At 27.0% G+C, this 20684-nt stretch overlaps 2 protein-coding genes across 4 annotated transcripts; one reads left to right on the top strand and one right to left on the bottom strand.

Moving 5' to 3' along the window:
- Positions 1–11382: 11382 nt before the first annotated feature.
- On the bottom strand, positions 11383–17341 carry LOC132920421 (uncharacterized). 2 transcript variants are annotated; one of them, XM_060982812.1, is made up of 6 exons: positions 16903–17341; positions 15720–15870; positions 14762–14981; positions 14386–14565; positions 12330–13692; positions 11383–12232 (listed from the first exon to the last, which is right to left on the bottom strand). In XM_060982812.1, exons 3-6 carry the CDS (start codon positions 14976–14978, stop codon positions 12136–12138), a joined length of 1857 nt encoding a protein of 618 aa, XP_060838795.1. In that variant the 5' UTR covers positions 14979–14981; positions 15720–15870; positions 16903–17341; the 3' UTR covers positions 11383–12135. The 2 variants fall into 2 exon arrangements, with proteins under 2 accessions (XP_060838795.1, XP_060838796.1); XM_060982813.1 differs by having other exon boundaries at positions 16911–17341.
- On the top strand, positions 14782–20590 carry LOC132920422 (peroxiredoxin-2). 2 transcript variants are annotated; one of them, XM_060982814.1, is made up of 6 exons: positions 14782–14923; positions 18866–19052; positions 19160–19277; positions 19340–19579; positions 19638–19803; positions 20326–20590. In XM_060982814.1, the coding sequence occupies exons 1-6, from the start codon at positions 14921–14923 to the stop codon at positions 20380–20382; spliced, it is 771 nt and encodes a 256-aa protein (XP_060838797.1). In that variant the 5' UTR covers positions 14782–14920; the 3' UTR covers positions 20383–20590. The 2 variants fall into 2 exon arrangements, with proteins under 2 accessions (XP_060838797.1, XP_060838798.1); XM_060982815.1 differs by lacking the exon at positions 14782–14923 and having other exon boundaries at positions 18608–19052.
- The last annotated feature ends 94 nt before the right edge of the window (positions 20591–20684 follow it).

Raw genomic sequence — 20684 nt, 5'->3', positions numbered from 1 at the left:
TTAGCATTTTTTAATTAAAATTAAATTAATAAATTAATTTTGTCGATATTATACAAGTATATAGCGTAATAATACATTTGTTTTTTTGTGTTTTCGATCTTATGACAAGATTCGAAATTTTTTATTTTATTTTACTATTAACCACCCAAAGTACTAAATAGATCATATTTGCTACAATAATTTATGACAGAAAAGAAACTACATAATTGTCAAATAAATATACATTCATTGCTATGTCCAGGATCCAAGGTATACTTGACGACTTAATTTTATTCTTGGCTATTTTATACATTGGACCAGTGGTCAACCTTTTTGGACTCTCGGGCCACATTCACAAACTAAAAACTGTTTGCGGGCAAGAAAAGAATAAAAATTTAATATACTTAAATTATTTACTATGCAAAAAAAATATTGTTTAGAACTTTAAATAAAAAAAAAAATTCGTCGTTATAGAATTTAAAGCGGGCCGTAGACAATAGCTCACTGGTTGCCGGCCATTGCATTGGACGATTGGAAATAAAATATAAGTCTGTCATCCAAGTATAGCAGCTTGTACACGTCAATAAATATTTATTTTAAGTATAAAAGATAAATTTAATATTCCATAGTTATGGGAAAATTAACTTACGTAAGTATTCTTCGACGCTGTTCGGCGAAATCGAGCTGTACCACATTTACAGTTCAAACGTGCACCATCACCGCCGAAGAAACAGCTAGCTCTTATTTATTCATTCGTCTTCTTAGCGCTTCAGAATGAAATTATCAAAATATTCTATAAAAATGAGAGCACTTGTCATACACCAAAGGCTGTTGTTTAAAGACTGTTCAATAAAACTATTAGAATTATTAACAGTCTTCTACGAATGACGACGATTGTCGATTGCCACGGATGTAAATATTGTAATAATGTGATAGATCATATGTTTTTTTTTATAGAACTCTATGTGATATTATAGTATTTATTTTTATATCTCAGCTGTCTTGCATACGAAACTTTTGGTATTTAATTAATTTCATACGTAAAACCATAAAAATTGTATATCCTGAATTTTTTTTTTAATTATAATTTTATTATTTCAATAGTTTTTTGGTAAAATTTTTCACCAAAAAAATAAAACCATATAAATATGGTAATATTTCCAGCTTTATTGTTTTTCCGATATTATGGCGAGATCTGAATTTGTTTTATTTTATTTTACTATTTACCAACCAAAGTACCAAATAGATCATATTTGCTACAAGAATTCATGGCAGACAGAAAATAAACTACATAATTGTAAAATCATTATACATTTTTCGCTACATATCTAGGAATCAGGATCTAAATTCTAAGGTGTACTTATAATGACTTTATTTTATTGTTGGCAATTTCATCATTAATGCATGATCGGTAACCTTTTTGAACTCTCAGGCCACATTCACAAATTAAAAAAACAGTTTGCAGACCAGATAAAAATGAAAATTTTATATTCTTAAATTATTTACTATGGAAAAAAATATTGTCTAGAACTTTAAATTAATAAAATATAAATAAAAAAAAAATTTCAGTGTTTTAGAATTTAAAACGGGTCGTATATATAATAACCAGCCGGTTGCTGACAATCTCATTGGACTGGACGATCGAATATAAAATATAGGTTTGTCATCGGGGTAACAGCTTGTAGAAGTCAATAAACATTTATGTTATATATATATATATATATATAATAAATATGCATCTATTCTATTATTATGCTATTGTTATTTTATCCTATAAGTGTATAGTCAAAATATTTTGAAAATTATAATATTTATAAGAAATGCAAACATTAACATATTTTGTTAAAATTATCAAATAACTATAGTAATTTGTTTTTAAATTACTACCAAAAAAAAAAAAAAAATCGGTTGAGCAGAAATAGTTATCACAGAAATATGAAATGAATATCCAATGTCTTAAAAATTAAAATTCAAACAATTATAAATAAATATTAATGCATCTTTTTGGAAAATTTTTTATTTTTGTTAGGGATAAAAAAAACTTATATTAGTCAGGTACTCGGCCGGTTAAAAATGAAAAATGCTATTTATACAATTAATATAAATATAAATTATTATTATATAAAATGGGTCTGGTAATATGACGTTTATGTATTTTTGGTCTCACGTATTTTATGCATTGCACGTTTGGGAATAAAATATGTGCTTACATCGATTACATCGTCCGGGTAGCCAATTGTTCATATAAATGAATATATATTATTTTAAGTTTAAAATGTAAATTTAATCCTAAAAAAGAATAAGAAAAAAACTTACGTAATCGTCGACTGTTCCCGGGAAACCGTGTTGTGTCAATTTTCAGTCTATACGTAGTGGTGCACCGCCGCCGAAGAAACTGCAAATTTTCTTCATATCATATCGATCTTCATCGTGATTCTAAATGAGAATAAAAATACATTTTATGAAAATAAACAGCACGAAATGAAAATGAGAGTACTTGTCATGTACTAAAGGCTGTTGTTTGACGACTGTTCAATAAAATTATTAGAATTGTTAATCGTCTCCTACAAATGACAACGATTGTCGTTTACCATGGATAATAATTATTATAATTTTTTTTTTTTTATAGAACTCTTTGTGATTTATAGGATTTATTATTATATTTTAGCTGTTTGACATATGTAAAATTGAAACATATAAACTAGACCAAAACTTTATAGATATTACAAAGTATTAATATTTTATTCTAATGAAGATGATTACAAATTATTTAATTTAATCTATGAAAATAGTGAACTAAATAAAAATAATTATATTTTTAAGTATTTAAAAAAAAGATTTATGATTAATATCGTTATGTTTCTAAGTTATTATTTCTGCATTATTTTGATTCTAATCACGCGCAGTGTTTTAACTTAATCTTACTTATCTATTACATTAGATGCAATTACCTCTGTCTGTAGATATTGTGTCTGAAGACACCTAAGATAATAGAAAAAAATTCATATATTTCGTTTATTGTGGTTTCGTGTAACAAATAGTACCTAGTCACTAGTCAATGCTTTAGGTAATCAATTTACTTTTTAAGCTTAAAATAAAATATATTCATTTTTATGAAAAATCCGCTACCCGGGTGATGTAATCTATGTAGACGCATATTTTATTAATTTATATATAAATTATATAAAATATTGAACTTCAAACAGTTAAAATATAAGATTCCAGTGAGCATTTTATTTTTGTTTTTGCATTAAAAAAACTAATGGGAATTCCTATAAAACATTTTAAATTGTAGATATAAAAAGAAAATATTTATATGAATACTAATGAAAAAAATAATTTGAACATTTTAAAAATTTGTAATAATAAAAAATAAAGAATATTGTTTATATATATAGTTTGAAAATATTTTTAAAATAATAACATAAATAAGAAATACTCTCATAAAAAATTAGTTAAGACTTTAAGTTATCGGTGTATAAGATTATTTATTTATAAACTATATAGTATTATAGTCTATAACACAATATAAAAATTGTTTTACAAGAATTAGTTTTATTTTGGGATGAAAAATTAATAATCAATAAGTCATAAAATATTGAACTTAAGTCATAAAAAATAATGTGACTTTCCAGTAAACCTTATTTATATTTGTTAAATTTAAAAAAACTAATGAGAATTACTATATTAAATTTGTATATAAAAAGACAATATTATGTGAATATCTGATGAAAAAATAATTTGAAAATTGTATAGATTTAGACAAACTTTGTCAACATTTGATTTTAAACGTTTATAAAAATATATCGTGACCATACAATTTTTATTACAGTAATTTAGTGATTGATGAGGAACACTGATTAAATTTTAAATCATATTATTTGATATCAATAATTTTTATCGGCTTAAAAAAAAAAAAAAAATTATTTATTTAAAATTGTTAAAATGTTTTTATAATTATACAATGTATAGGAAATCATAATGTAGACAGTTGGTAAAATTTTCAACATTCTATGATTAACATTTTTGAATTAAATCTTAGTAAATGAATTAATTTTGTCGAAATTATACAAGTATATAGTGTAATGATTCCAGTTTTTCCGATATTATGACAAGATCTGAAATTTTTTATTTTATTTTACTATTAACCACCCGAAGTACTAAATATATCATATTTGCTACAAGAATTCATAACAGATAGAAAAAAAAAACTAAGTAATTTTAAAATCAATATACATTCATTGATACGTCCAGGATCCAAAGTATAATTGACGAATTTATATTTTTATTCTTGGCTATTTTTTAACTTTAACCTTTTAGAACTCTCATGCCATATTCACAAATTAAAAACAGTTTGCGGACCAGACAAAAATAAAAATTTTATATTCTTAAATTATTTACTATGAAAAAAAATATTATCTAGAACTTTAAAATAATAAAATATTTAAAAAAAGATTTCATCATTTAAGAATTTAAAACGGGTCGTATACAATAACCCGCTGGTTGCCGGCTATAGGAAATAAAATATAGGTCTAAGTAATCGGGGTGGCAGCTTGTACAAGTCAATAAATATTTATTTAAGGTATAAAAATTAAATTTATTACTACCCTAAAATTATAGGAAAATTAACCTACGTAAGTATCCTTCGACGCTTTTCGGCGAAATCAAGCTGTGCCATATTAAAGTTCAAACGTGCACAGCCACCGAAGAAACAGCTAGCTCTTATTTATTCATTCGTCTTCTTAGCGCTTCAGAATGAAATTATCAAAATATTCTATAAAAATGAGAGCACTTGTCATACACTAAAGGCTGTTGTTTAAAGACTGTTCAATAAAACTATTAGAATTATTAACAGTCTTCTACGAATGACGACGATTGTCGATTGCCACGGATGATAAATATTGTAATAATGTGATAGATTATATGTTTTTTTTTTATAGAACTCTTTGTGATATTATAGGATTTATTTTTATATCTCAGCTGTCTTGCAGACGAAACTTTTGGTATTTAATTAATTTTAATAATTGTATATCCTAAATTTTTTTTTAAATTATAATTTTCTTCACATTCCGAAAGTCACTGATACAGCCAAGCTATACTACTCAAAATTTAGGAATCGCCTTCAAAATCACCCTAATCCCCATATAAAAAAGCTATTATCCATCTCCATCCCAGGAAATCCCACCAGGAGACTTAAACGACAATGGCCCCGTGACCTTATAAAGTAAACATAATATGAATACACCTAAATAATTGTAAATTCAAGTCGAAGTATCTTCACTGGACGGTTTCTTCTCTCAAGACATTCAAGCTATTGCACTTAATTAAACATACATTATGCTTATTGTACTTTTTGTAGTATAGATTGTATAAATTCTAGATTAAAAATAAAAAAAAAAAAAAAAAAAAAAAAATTATAATTTTATTATTTCAATAGTTGTTAGGTAAAATTTCTCACCAACAAATAAAACCATCTTCGACCAGCATAATTTTACATTGTACACAATGCATTAATGCATTATACATTGAAAATTGAATTCAAATTGTACAAATTTGTTAAAGTGACATACTTAACCTAGTATACATGTAGTATTGTAGTCACCACTCACCTACTATAGTAACTATACAGCAGTTTACGGGTTGGCTAAACTAAATGATTAATAATTTTAAAAATATTTAAAAGTTGAATCATTCAATTAATATTACATACTAAATAGTTAATAGATTATGATCTATGTATAATAAAGAAGGACTTACAAAATCAATAAAATTCATTTCTAAATACAAGCAGTTATTTACATTCGACTCGTTATATACACATGTGACTATATCATTCTCGTTTCGGTACCGTCCTGTTTAGGAATAATACATACACCTACTCATACTATTTTTTACTGATTTTAAAATAATTAATAGGTTCTAATGTTAATATGCTCAAATAATTTGCGATATTAATATATATATATATATATATAATAATGCATCTATTTATGGTATTATGCTATTATTATTTTATCCTATAAGTGTATAGTCGAAATATTTTGAAAATTATTATATGTATAAGAAATGCAAACATTAACATTTGGTGAAATTTTCAAATAACTACAGTTATTCGTTTTTAAATTACTACAAAAAAACAAAAAACGGTTGAGCAGAAATAGTTATCACAGAAATATGAAATGAATATCCAATATCTTAAAAATTCAAAATTCAGACAATTATAAAAAAATATTAATGCGTCTTTTCGAAAAACTTTTTATTTTTGTTAAGGATAAAAAAAACTTATATTAGTCAGGTACTCGGCCAATTAAAAATGAAAAATGCTATTTATACAATTAATATAAATATAAATTATTATTCTATAAAATGGGTCTGGTAATATACTAATATGACGATTATGTATTTTTGGTCTCACGTATTTTATGGATCGCGCGTTTGGGAATAAAATATGCATACGTATACGTCACCCGGCGTGTAGCAGATTGTCCGGTGCAATAAGTATGTATTTATTTTATGTCTAAAAAAGTAAATTAAAGCTCCAAAAGTATAGAAAATCAAACTCACGTAAACATCGATTTTTTTTGTGAAACTTAGTTGTTTCATATTTAATGTCCACACGTTCAGTAACCACATCGCCGACCCAGGAACACCTTTCCTCGTCCGTCTTTACCACGCTTCTAATTGAAGATATTGAGATATTTCATAAAAATAAGCTGAATAGAACGGCATATGCGTGTAAAATATTATATATATTAAAGTACGGTTAACGATTATTTTTTTCTCCGTTAAAATTATTACAACCGTCAATCGTCTCCGACGAATATCGAAGATTAATGATTACCATAGATGATAGATTAATATGATAGATCTATATCCATAGATTATACATATGTTGTAATATTATTATTAGCCAGACATTTAAATTTATTCGGGAGTCTGCCGTTCGAGAGACTCAAACTAGAATTTAATCATATCTACCGGCGGGGTAGATTGTATAGATGTTGTTCAGGATATTAAGACTCATTCAAAGTTTCTGCCATTGACATCGCATAAATTAGTAATTAGTTGTTGTTATCGATATTTTTCGCCCGTATTATTATTGAATGACACCCGTCTTCTCATTATTAATGTAAAAATATTATAATATTATCAATAATCAATATTAATATCGAAAACCATCATAATTATTTTCCAAATAGACAAAAATATTAAATTATAGGTACTACAATTTTCTTCAAACTTTTTTATTGCTTTACTACTTTTTTTATGGTGAGTCCGTCGTCTCAAAGACCCTTGACGAGCCGCTACTGCAGGTGTTAATAAGTTTATAGCATAAACAGCTTAAAACTAATCTACATAATATTTTGAATACTTCACTGTTAGTGTTAAATAATAATACACGAATTGGTGTCTTTAAATAATATTTTTGTAATAACTTAAAACAAAATAGATAATTATACCTATATAATCGTTATTTTTCGTTAAAATATACAGTTTTCAGTTTTGTCAATATTCAAATATGGTATATGTACTAACAGTAGCGCCGAACACGGGTATGAACTGGAGAAAATTCCCCAGAAATATTTATGGGTGGGTGGGTGATAATCAAAAATAGTTTGTTATGCAGTATCTTGTATGTATATAGTTAGAAATATAGTACCATTCAAACGTAACTAACTAAACATTTTTTTAGTAGGTGGGTCTACACCAGCATTTTTTTCCCATAACATGAAATATAGATCGGCGCCACTGGACTTACGACTAACCTCTGAGACTGGGAGTGAGAATATGAATTAAGTTAAAACTTTTAAGCAATAATAATAATATAATAGTAGCTATAGTTATATATAGTTGTACTAAGTTATATAGGTATTATTCTGATTAATATAAAAAAAACATAAGATGGTGACCAGACATGAGTTATGGCTACTTTAACTGAGAAGTGAAATGTTCAGTAACTTCAGTTACTAAATTTTAATTTTTTATTAGATGTATAAACGAGACCTAACATTATGAAAGCTTTATTTATGAAATAATTTATGCGTGTATTATTAAAACATTAGGTTATAATAGAAAATATTTTTTAATTGTCTGTTAAACAAAAATTATATGGATTATGCTAGATAACAACTGTTATACTAGTGTTACTACGATATAATAACGTAAAAGCATTTAAATACATTGATAATTAAAAATTAATAATACTAATTACAAAATTAATTAATTTGTAAAATCCTTATGATTATTTTAATCCCCCGTCAATTAGATCCTCATGCGTCATTTTAATCTCGCGTCAATTGGATCCTCTTGCGTCAGTTAGTCATCGGGATCTAGCTGTCGAGAGATCTATGTGACCGTTCACCCGTTTTGGCGCCTTGAGTTTACAGTAGTGTAGGCAACATTTTAGTATTGCGAGTATTATTTTGCTATATTTTATTTTACAAATTGAGTGCGACGTTGAAATTATTGCTGTAAAGTGTAAGGTGTATGATTAATTAAAATATTATTGGAATAAAATAAATACTATACTGAATATCTATCATGAAGATTTATGAAATCTTTTTTTTTGTGCTTCATTTCTTAAAGAGAATTGAATAAATAAAGTTAGTTAGTTAGTTTTAATAAATTGATTTTTTCTAATTATTTCAATTAAAACTATTTATATGAATTTACTTTACTTTATAATTGATAATATTGTCGTTAATAAATAAGTGAACTAAAATTGGGAACAAATGTACTTTATCAGACACCCTATTTTTGGTCTTAGTAAGTACATAAATACATAATGCTTTCCACAACTTTTGTGATCAAATACTAAAAGCCTAACATTTTTTATTGCATATTTTGATTGTTTATTGAAAATAATTAGGCATCTCGGTAAATATTTTTTATAAATCAAAGTCAATAACTATATTAAAGTATGAATTTTTATTATTAAATCAGATTAGATCTGTATTGTTGTTTTTTTTATATATAAGTATATAGAAAATTGAATAAAATGAAGTAAAATGTTCAAAGAAAAATACATTATTTTAGTGTACTATGTGGGCGAGTAATTTTTTTTATGCCATATTTAACTGCATATTTTTAATTTTTTAAAGCAGCGGTGCTCAAACTGTGGTACACGAAATACTACATGGTTGGTACTCGGAGGGCCAGTTTTAGGTAATAAACCTATTCAATAATTTAATTCCTATCTTATTTTAAAAAACTAATAAATTATAAAATTATACTGTAGTTGTAGTATTTTACTGCCTTATTATTTAAAAAAAATGTATTTAACTGTAAAATTTGGATTTTGGTTCGTTCTATTTTTAATCATTAGTGGTACGCGACTGATTGGTAATATACCTAAGTGGTAAGTAAAAAAAAAAGTTTAACAACCACTGTTTTAAAGCATAAATGCATATTTATAAATGCGTACTTGATGATTTTTAGTGAATAAAAGTTCTTGCTCTATTCATAACAATTATATGCAAGTAGTCATTCCCCAAAAGTATATAAATAACTTAACGAGCGTAATTTTATCAATTATGACATATAGTCACTCACTATATACGCCTGCTGTTGGGTCCGGGTCACCAAACCTATCATTTAACCATTGGATCAAGGTTCATCAGCTTCCAGATCCCGCACTTAATAATAGTTAATATCTACTAAAAATGAAAATTTAAATGTATTTTGGTGCAAATAATTTTCTCTTTTCATATAATACATAGTGATACCCGGTTATATATATAATATATGGTATATTTTATTGATAATAATTACCCTACAGTATTAATATTATAAGATGTATAAGATTTTTAGAAAATAAAACATGTTTTATTATCAGTGATCACCAGTAAAACTGTGTGACTGATGAATTTCCAGCATACCTGGTTGTTTTACCATAGGTATAGCGAGCGTAAGAGTAGTTGTTACGTGGTTTGTACTGCGAAATGAGAAAATGTAACTAAGTAATATATATTTCAAATAAAAAATATTTGTATTTATAATTAATTTACCTATTAAAAACTATTAATACTGTAGTAGAATTAAAACAATCATTGACATCCGTCAATTTGACGTCAGTGACTATTAACTAGAAGTCACAGGTGTCCCCACATGTGTCTGAATACTACTTATTCACGTTATTTTTGTCACAATGAAGTTCATAATAAATATAGTATTGTGTTGTAGTAAAATTCGTTTATAGAAAATAGCGTAGGATACTATTCGTAAACCTGCCTACACGCAGTAGTACCAAAATTGCCTATACACTGTGCCGGTTAATAGAATTAGAAATAAGATATGAAATATTATTATTATAAAAAAAAAGTATAGTTTAACATTTGGCTGTAAAGTAGGTTTGGAGTGGATCTCGTCATTAAATAAGTCAATTTCATGGAAGTGTTAAATTTTAATTCAATGAAAATATTTGAATATTGTTACTTAATATGTAGAATATATTCATATTGAAGCTTTTATAATGTCATCGATAAAATACTGACAGTTATTTTTCATGTTCTAAAAACATTATCAACAAACGAAAATAATTAAATTCATTTATAAATGTTCACCTTAATAAGTAAAAATAAAATCAATCAATGTTTAAAAAAAACTATTACATTATACTAGACATTGTAACGCAATCAAAATATTTTTTTATAATATTTACGTATTCTTTTTTCAAATTTAATTAACCATTATAATTAACACTGTAATTGTCAATAACTTCACCGTTTCTTACAGTAATACAGTTTAAATAAAGCTCGGTTTACTAACCAGTTTTCGACACAATTTATAAATAATATTTCCATTAATTAAAATTTCTATGAAATATTTTTCAGAAAAATACGATTCAAAGTTAAATTATATAATTTATAAATATTTATGTTTAAAAATGTTGAGTAAAAAAATTAAACAATTCTAAGGACACGTGACAGCTATAAATAACGTTTATTTTCATACACACACATAAACAATAAAATATTATTCTAGATGTAGTTGTATAATATATTCAAATTTAAGAAATTTAACTCTTACATTTTGACGAATTCATGATTTATTTTTTATAACAACTAATAAATAAGAAGTATATAATATAATATAACTATAGAAATAAAGTATTATAATTATTAATCGATTAACTACTGAATATACTGATACAGGAATACAATAATATAGCATTATTCACATAATTTTGTTTTTCAAAAATTATCACTTTAGAGTATATTGTATACTCCTACTCAATTATAATTTACTAATTATATATTAAAAAGTTTTGTATTTAAAATTAAAATAACAAACGTGAATTCAACATCATAAATCATAACTTATTAATATTTAATAACAAACGCGTAATTTTTATATATTGTATAAACTATATTAAAAAAAGTATAAAATTTTAGATTTGGGATTTTGTAATGGCCATTATTATTATTATTATTTAATAGTTTTCGATGAAATATAAATGTAAATTAAATCAAAAGTTGCGATAAAAAATTTAGAATTTCAATATTCATTATTCAAGTAAAAAATTTACAAAATGGAAGAAACATCATTATACCAGTTGTGGGCAGTGATATAATACTATATGTAATAGTATAATAATAGTTATAGTAATTCAATATAGTTAATCCATGTATTTAATTTTTAAACACCGTCCAAATATAAATTTTATAGAACAGCGCTATTATCAACATTATCACAACTAAGTGAAAATAACGCCGATTAAATAAATACATTTTTTTTTAAATTATTACTAATTATTTTTAAGTATTAAATGTAATATATGAATACTATCACTTGGTCATTTATAAAATTAATAATTGTATATTTTCTTTTGGTTATTATGAAATAAACGGACTTCATAAGTTATTTATTATGGTTTCGTAATGATTTGTTTTTTATATTAAAATCTTTTCATTCAGATTCATTAAATCATAAATGTGTTTTATTTTAAGTGGTATTAGTGGTAAGTTATAGTTTTTAAAAATTACTGGGATACAAATAGGTCGAGAATTGCTACTATAGAGTAATATTCAGAATATACCTCATTTAAATACACCTATTATTGCATATTATAATATATACAATTACTACATATAATAATAAGTAATAATCGATAAAATTTAAATAATTTTTTTATAATTAAGAAAATAACGATATTTTTTAAAATTTAAACCATCCACTATTCTCATCTTTGATCTTTAACAACTCTTCCAGAGCAAATGATCCTTTGCGTCCATCACCGTCGTGAGTAGAATTTCTGGTAGAAAAAAACAACAAAGTACGAATATTATATTGATAGAAAATGCAGCCAAAAATAAATAATATTTTTTAAATGAGTGATTAAAAAAACTTACATGGAAACCCTTGCGGAAGACACTGTCAGTTTGTTCATAGGATAGCTACGTCTGATGGTTTTTGCGTGTTTTTTTAACTGCTTTTTTTGTTGTAACCATTTATAGAAATTTTTTTCGTTTTCCGCCTTCTTTTTTTGTTCTTCTTCGTGTTTTTTTTGCCTTAACTCTTTCCTTCGTCTCTCGCGTTCCATTCTCGTGTTGCGCCTCTCTAACAGCTGTTCGGCCGACAGACCGTACTCAGATCTAAGGCCATTGTAACCTGGCAACCGAGGACGTTCGCCGGAACCAGCAGCCGATAACTTCTTGACAGTACCTCCACCTGTCGGACTGTGTTGCAGCTCTACCCCAGCTGTGTGTTTTTTTTTTATAACCAACTTTGCCCCCTTATTGTTGCCAGACTTGTCGGTCTGAAATTCTAGAAACAAATCCGCGTTCGGTGTCTTTGTGATCCGGGGCTTAGCGTTCTCGCCGTTTTTCGCCGCTCTCAGGTTTATGTGAAAGAACTTATTCGAAGATTTGTCGTTACAATTGTTCGAAGAACTCGTTTCATCGACTGTATGGCGACTGTTTTTATTGTTTAATGGTTTTAGCTTACCTTTCGGGTCCATTTCAAAGTAATATGTCACGCGAGCCTTGTTATTATTATTAATATTATTTTTGTTGTTGTTACCATTGTCGCTGTGGGTCATTTTCTGCTGTACACATATCTGAGTAGATGACGATTGCGCCTTTTTTTCGGATGTTTTTATTTGCTTGATTTTTTTTTGTGCGTTTCGCAAAGATGCGAAACAACCAACTTTTTTTGAGGGTTTAAAGTCTACTTTCTTTTCATTCGCCACCCCCGCTACCTGCATTACCCGTTTATGTTCTACGGTAATTTCCTTCAGCTTATTTCTTAATTCCTCTGCGTCCAATTTCTTGGGCACGTATATATTAACGTCACCATCTTCCAATGTTTTTTCCGCACAGTTTTCGTACATTTTGTATTGCGTGTGAGTGAACAATTCTGGGAAATACGTCACGTGCTCGTCAATTGCCGATCCTTGCCGCGTCTTGTTGTTTCGATCCATTATTGTTTTGAACTCGTCCCCGGATTCTATAACATTTATGAACAACGGGTCGTCGGATTCGGACGAAAAACTCCTGCTGAACGAAGTGCTTGAATAGGCTTTGTCGTCTGTGTCAGTGTCCTGCGTCCTATCGGTAGTCGAACTGCATACCACGTCGTTTTGGTCGTCTGCATCATCATCTCGTAACAAATCAATTTTGGCTAAAATGTCTTTATCTTTTAGGTCATCAATAGGACAATCGGAAATAATAACTTCGGCACCTTGAAGTGTTTCCGTTCCGATCGACACTGTGCCTATAAATATCATTAATACTAATTATGTATATACGTAACCTAGTTAGGTCCATATACCACAATAATGAATAAATATATCAAAATAATCTTTTTGTTGATTTTTCGTGTGGTTATATTTTAAAGAATAAGAAAAAACTACATTATCTACAGTTAACTAGTTAAGAAATAATAATACCACCATCACATAATGATTTAGATCAATACTTTAAAAATAAAATGTTACCATTAATGGTATAATCAAAGTTAATAAAATAAATATGTATATTGTTTTTAAATTACCTATTGTATATGTATTGGCATATATCAGTATATTACTATAGCAGAATGGTTTAATATATATAAATATATATAACCAAACAGAAAACCACGAAAAATAGTATACATTATTGTTTAAATTGTATGTAAAAATAAACTGAAATACTAACATTGTCAAACTATAATAAACAAGAAGTATTCAAAAAAAGGTTATTTATTATATTTAGGTTTTAACAGATATTTAAAATAATGTATATAATATAATAATAAGAAAAGTGAATGCTTTTAATTTCCCCAATCAAACAGTACTTGTGTATAAATGGATTTTATTTCAGTTGACATTTACTATTCATAAAATATAGGCATATGTATTATACCCATTAAATAAACAAGGTATAAAATAATTATTGTACTTATGCAAACACAAAAACACCGTACCAATGTCTTCAAAACTGTCCAATATCACAACAGTGTTATCAAACTTGACTTTTCCGGGAGCGTTGACAAATTTACTCTCACTGGAATTTGCCAATTCTCGGTTTGCTTCGTGAATTTTGGAACGCAGGTCGTACGGTTTTTCAGATGGTTTCAGTACAGTACCCGACGCAAAATAAACTTCTAAAGAATCACACCGTAAACACATTAAAAAAATTAAAAAATGAGGGAATAAGCTATAAATTAAAAACAAAACAAAACTGTTCAAACAAATGCATCATATTTTTTTTTTCAATATGTTTAAAATTATGGTTTAGTTTTGAATGTAGTTTTAACATTTTATAATAAATACTAAATAGTATATAGTAGTAATACATACTTATAAAATCTTCTTCGTCGTCCACGTCATATTCGTTCAATGCAGTAGTTCCAATGGTATTAGATGCGACGCGTCTTGCCGATTTCGATTCCATAAAAGAATTACTATTATTTTCGGAAGGAATCATTCTTTTCGGATAATCCGAATCGTAAATATCGAATGGTAAGTTTTCATCGCTTTCGTTTTCAATGATTTCTATTTTTTTCTCTGAGCTCATGTCCTTCAATACTTAAATATAGTTCACAAAAAAAGATATGAATTTAATATAAGACTTAGATCGGTAATCTACAAAGATTAATTAATCATAAGTTCACACATATAACTTTAAAAAGCTAAGGTGCAGTGAAATTTGAATTATCTTCATTTTGTTAATCAAAAATTATTTTTACATTTTTTGTAATTTCTTTATAAATTATAAAAATTATACTGATATTTTACAAATGACAATTGACAAATATAAAACATTCAAACAAATGAACAATATAATTATAATTATTTACATTTTATAAATATTGAATTGCTGATACTTTTCCTAGTAATTGATTTTATTAATTAAAACTATTTATTAATATTATTGGGTTTTAATCTGTTGTTTAACAACTGGTTTGAAATGTTTTATCAAATTTTGTTTAAAAATAAAATTGGTATAATTTAACATTTATTTTTTATTAAAATTTAATTAACACTATAGTTATTTGAGTGGAGACTAAAATATTTTATAAAAATCGATAATACGATTTCAATCACTATTCACAAATATGCGTTTATGCATAAACCTTCAAACATATTCATTATTTTAACTGTTGTGCTTATAAAAGAACAAAATAGGTCGTGAGTGTGCGTACATATTATGTACGTATATATGGTTATCTATTAAAGGTGTATAAACGTAATTTATTGTTTGTGAGTACATTTACAAATTAAATAATGCACATTATTGTACATCGCTTATACGTACCTAAACCGAGAATAATAATGATTTTTTTTCAATTAGTGAAATAAAAAATAAATAACTAAAATAATTATTATTATTTAACTGCTATACACTGCTTGTAGAAAAAATATTGTGAGTATTTCATAGAACGTCTGCGGTTTTAGTGATTCATCACCTTAAAAATAAAAAATATGATCTACGATTAAATATTATCTAAAAGTAGAAGAAACATAATAATAAAAAATGAAAATTACAAAAATAATATTAAGTGTCTAAATAAAATATCATAATGTTACTGCAATAATAATAATAAAAAAAATACCTTTTTAAAAGATGTTTAATGCAAATGAAAATTCTTAGTGATTTCAGCAAATGCCTACGTTTATAACTAATACAAAACCGTCTAAACTCTAAAATATTTGCAATTAAAAAAAAAACCATTTTTAAGTTTTAAGATACAAATTGTCTATAGGGTGTGATTCTCCCACTATGTTCAGCTCCCCTTTAATCTTAAAAAATTAATTGATTGATTTACATTTTGATTTTTGAAAAAAGTATTCCAATATACTAGTTAGGTAGTATAAACTATAGACAATATTTTAAAATACTTAGGTTTCTTTAGAATTAAAGGGCCGTGACAATAAAAACTTAATTTTTGCATATAAAATCCACAATTTTTTATTGTAAATTGATGAATCTTACAATTTTTATTTATATATAAATTTCGAAGTTGTTAAAGGTCGACATTCGATATTTGAACGGGTTGTTTTTGTGATATTAATCAATGTATATATTTGGTTATCAAGTATTAAAATCCTTAATAACGATTTTACATACAAATTAAATAAAATAGATGATAATATATTTAGTCTATACCTAGTACCAGGCACGTACACAAAAAAAAATCGGTGGGAGGGGGGGTTTACAAAATTTAGCAATACAAATTGTGCCGCAACATAATAAAACAATTTTTTCCTCGTTACTTGAAAATATTTTAGGGAGTGGGGGGGTTGTACCCCCTCCACCTGTATACGTGCCTACCTAGTATTTATTTACTCAGACAATTTTTATAAAATTAAATTTATAATTTATATAAATATACTTGTACTAGTTGTACTCGTAAGATGTCTTTAGATTATACTGCTTTATATTCCTTGTATAGGCGTGTACTAGGACATGTTTTTTATTAATAATAAAATATATTTACCTGCATACCTGTATATATCCGATATCTGTAAATGAAAATCTCACGTAGTCGGAATCCGGATTTTTTTTTAATACAGACGTTCGCGCGTTTAATTATTATATTATTATAATTATTATTTAACACCAGTTTCCGTAAATGCATATAGGTAGGTAACTAAATACACGCAACTGTAATATTATCGAACTTCCGAACGAAATAGCTGCCGCAGCAACTGCATCGTTACGCTATACAGAGCGGTATAATAGTTGTGTAGTGCTGAGACCGGACGACGTTTTGGCGAAAAGACGTCGAGATAATAAAATATTAATCCTATACATAAAGCGGAGGAAAAAACACACACGCACTCATACATGCACAATAATAGTGTGTACAATCATTTATATGCATTCGACTAATTTAAAATATCAGTGGCATTATTGAAAAAGTATAATGTATGAACACTGCGCTTTCTGGAATTCAAACCATCGTCCCAATCGGTAAATATGTTTATCGGTGTTGCTTAGGCAACTTCAACCCCATCACGTGATTTTTTTTAATGTTCAGTCGGTTGGTTCGTACATATCATTATCATAGAATAATACGATGACACTATTACGATAATATATTATTATATTATGCGCTCAGTCGACAGTCTTTATTATATCATGGTCGATAGCGTACTCGAACATGGGCGTCCCTAGGGGCACTTGCCTCCCGTTATAAATTTAAATTTGTTTTCCAAAGCATTATCAGTACCTAATTGTTATAATTTAATGTAATAATGATGATACACAATAATGTTCTATAAATAAAATGTATAATAATAATACCTGATTGTAATAATGACGAAACATAATAATGTGCCTACTATCATTGATTATAAATAATAGTATTTATTATAAATTGTACTAAAAATAAAATGTAAGTAAAAAATGTATGAAAAAAATCTTTATTTATTTTTTAAATTAATATTTCTCCCCCCCCTGGAAAAATGTCTGGGAACGCCAATGTACTCGAGTGGGTATAGTTTAGGGAATGCAGCATACAGTTGCAATGTCGTGCATATTTCGATTATCGAATTCCCTTGCAAGTTGCAGTAATGTGGGTATTAGTTTGAGCGGGCGTAACGTTAGAATTGAGAGACTAAATTTTCTATTTCACTGGAATTAAGTTGGAATGTATACCTACGTTTATGTTATAACACGGCCATATTTTTAAGATGTGTGAAGGATACCTATTACCTAGATATTTTTTTGTACTGTCGTTACAAAAATAGATTTACGTTAAAAATAAAAATATCTACAATAAACTAAGAAGTTGAGGAGATGATGATGGATAGGTTATTTCCAGTTAACATACTGCTACTGCGGAAGATGTTTTTAAAAAATAAGCTGATTAGCCGAAATCGATACGGCAATATTCCTTCAGTCAATATGTAAAGTGCACCACAACTATCTATTATAATTTAATTTATTATAATTCAATGTAAATATTATTACCTATTTAGAATTATTAAAAATATCGTCTATATGGTATCTACCTACTAAGGTATTTATTTTTTGATCCCGTCAGTGTTAACACTGTTAACTCTGCGGCTAATTATCATTTTGGTATTTACCAGATAAACATGCTCAACATTGTGGGTATATGTGGTTTATACTATGACCGTTCCGGCGTTTTTTTTCTTTTTACCTTCGTTATCACCAGTGCGGCTGATAACGGTATGAACTTCGTAATTCTTTTGTAGACTACAACATCAAGACCCGACAACAACAACAGTCAACAGATTAGCTGTTGCATTCTTGCATTATACTTTATACTACTTTGCGTTTTTGCTTAGTTACGCTGAACAGAATAATAATATTATTTTTAAGTACATTGCGAACAAATCCTGATTCGTGAAAGTCCAAATATTTTTAACTTCTTTGTCATAATGTTTTGGAACGGTTTTCTTAATTTTTAATTAATACTTACTACACGACAGATTCTCAAATTTCGCCGAGGAGATACGATGATTACTAAGTTCGTTTTGGTATATTTGGCTTTGAGCATAGTCAACACTGCCGCCAATGTGGATGAGTTCAAATGTCAAACGTTCGCTGACGGATCGGTCTATCCATCCAGTACTATTGAATCCACCAATCACAAATTGCAGTACACCAAAGCATTGAGTGAGTAATAATTAGTAAATGTTATTCTATATTGTTGTATTCAACCTGCCTATAAGTTTTTTCTGTCTAATACCTATGACCGTTTTTAATGGCTTTCTAATTTTTAGTATCAAAACCAGCACCTGATTGGAAGAGCACAGCTGTAATTAATGGCTCATTGCAGGAACTGAAGCTAAAAGATTTCCGTGGGAAATATTTAGTATTTTTTTTTTATCCATTGGACTTGTAAGTTTTAACCTTGATTCCTGTATCTTTTACATGTAGTGATGATTTACATTGGTTTGCAGCACATTTGTTTGTCCAACAGAAATATTAGCTTTCAACGATCGCATTGAGGAATTTAGAAAGATTGATGCAGAAGTTGTGGCAGCATCAGTAGACTCACATTTTACACATTTAGCTTGGGTGAATACGCCACGAAAAGATGGTGGTTTGGGAAACTTGTCAATCCCACTGTTGTCAGACATGACTCATAAAATATCAAAAGATTATGGTGTTTATTTGAGTGATGTTGGTCATTCCCTAAGGTATTATTTAAACAAAAAAGTGTACAACAAAATTGCTTTTTTTTGCATTTGTTTTTAGGGGACTCTTTATTATAGACAATAGAGGTATTCTCAGACAAATAACAATGAATGATTTGCCAGTTGGTCGAAGTGTAGATGAAACTCTACGACTAGTACAAGCATTTCAATATACAGACATGCATGGAGAAGTATGTCCTGCTAATTGGAAACCTGGTGAACAAACGGTAAAGTGAATTATTTATTAAATCTAAAGAATAGTTGAAATTCATTTCAACTTCTATTCTTAATAATTCGAACATTTATTTTTAAAATCAGAAACTTGTAAAGTTATGTTTAAAGTAATTGTTGACGATTTTATCTTTCTACAGAGCACATTTTAATTTATTTAATATCACAAAAAATTAAATAAGTCTTTTTAAACTTGTAAATGGTATAAATATTATACTCATTTTATATTCTAGTGTCATTGATTTAAATCTGGTAGCTATTTTATTAAACTTAAAAAGTTTTTATAGCATATAGGTATATTTAACTATATATTACACTTAAATCATCACAGATATTCAAAAACATTTTTAAAATAGACATAAAACTACATAAATATTGTTTTCTTACATAATATATTAGTGTTTAAAAAGAAAAACAATTATTATGTGCGATTTATGTGATTTTCATATTGGAGACTTGTTCCAGTAAATACAAATGCAAACATTTGTAAATTAATTTATATAATTTTTATGTTTCAGATAATTCCTGATCCTATTAAGAAGAAACAATATTTTGATAGACTGATTGAATTATAATTCACCTGCGGTGATCTCATAATTGCCAAGACATTATTATTTATAATCTATTAAACATTTAAGCATCACAAAGACATAAATATTAAATAATATTTTTTTTTTATTTCAATACAACGGTTCATTCGTTTTGTTTTTATTAAAATATATTAATTTTTACACCAAATATTGATGATGAAAATAATACAAATAAATTATTTGGAATAACACACACTGATAGTTCATGACATACATATGTATTATTTTTAAGTATAAAAATGCGTTTATTTACACAATAATGTAGCATTTATAATGTCTACAGTATA

The sequence above is a fragment of the Rhopalosiphum padi genome, chromosome 2 (assembly GCF_020882245.1).
Source record: "Rhopalosiphum padi isolate XX-2018 chromosome 2, ASM2088224v1, whole genome shotgun sequence".
Classification (NCBI taxonomy): domain Eukaryota; kingdom Metazoa; phylum Arthropoda; class Insecta; order Hemiptera; family Aphididae; genus Rhopalosiphum; species Rhopalosiphum padi.
The sequence above is the reverse complement of the archived record's forward strand: the minus strand, read 5'-3'. Positions and strand labels throughout refer to the sequence as shown.

What these genes read in the sequence shown, in the direction of transcription:
- LOC132920422 (XM_060982814.1), top strand. An exon ending in GATGTTGGTCATTCCCTAAG is followed by an intron (nt 19,580 to 19,637) that starts GTATTATTTAAA and finishes ATTTGTTTTTAG; the next exon opens with GGGACTCTTTATTATAGACA. An exon ending in GGAAACCTGGTGAACAAACG is followed by an intron (nt 19,804 to 20,325) that starts GTAAAGTGAATT and finishes TTTATGTTTCAG; the next exon opens with ATAATTCCTGATCCTATTAA.
- LOC132920421 (XM_060982812.1), bottom strand. Translation starts at nt 14,978, where the DNA reads ATGAGCTCAGAGAAAAAAATAGAAATCATTGAAAACGAAAGCGATGAA. An exon ending in GGACAGTTTTGAAGACATTG is followed by an intron (nt 13,693 to 14,385) that starts GTACGGTGTTTT and finishes TGATATTTATAG; the next exon opens with GCACAGTGTCGATCGGAACG. An exon ending in TCTTCCGCAAGGGTTTCCAT is followed by an intron (nt 12,233 to 12,329) that starts GTAAGTTTTTTT and finishes TTTTTCTACCAG; the next exon opens with AAATTCTACTCACGACGGTG.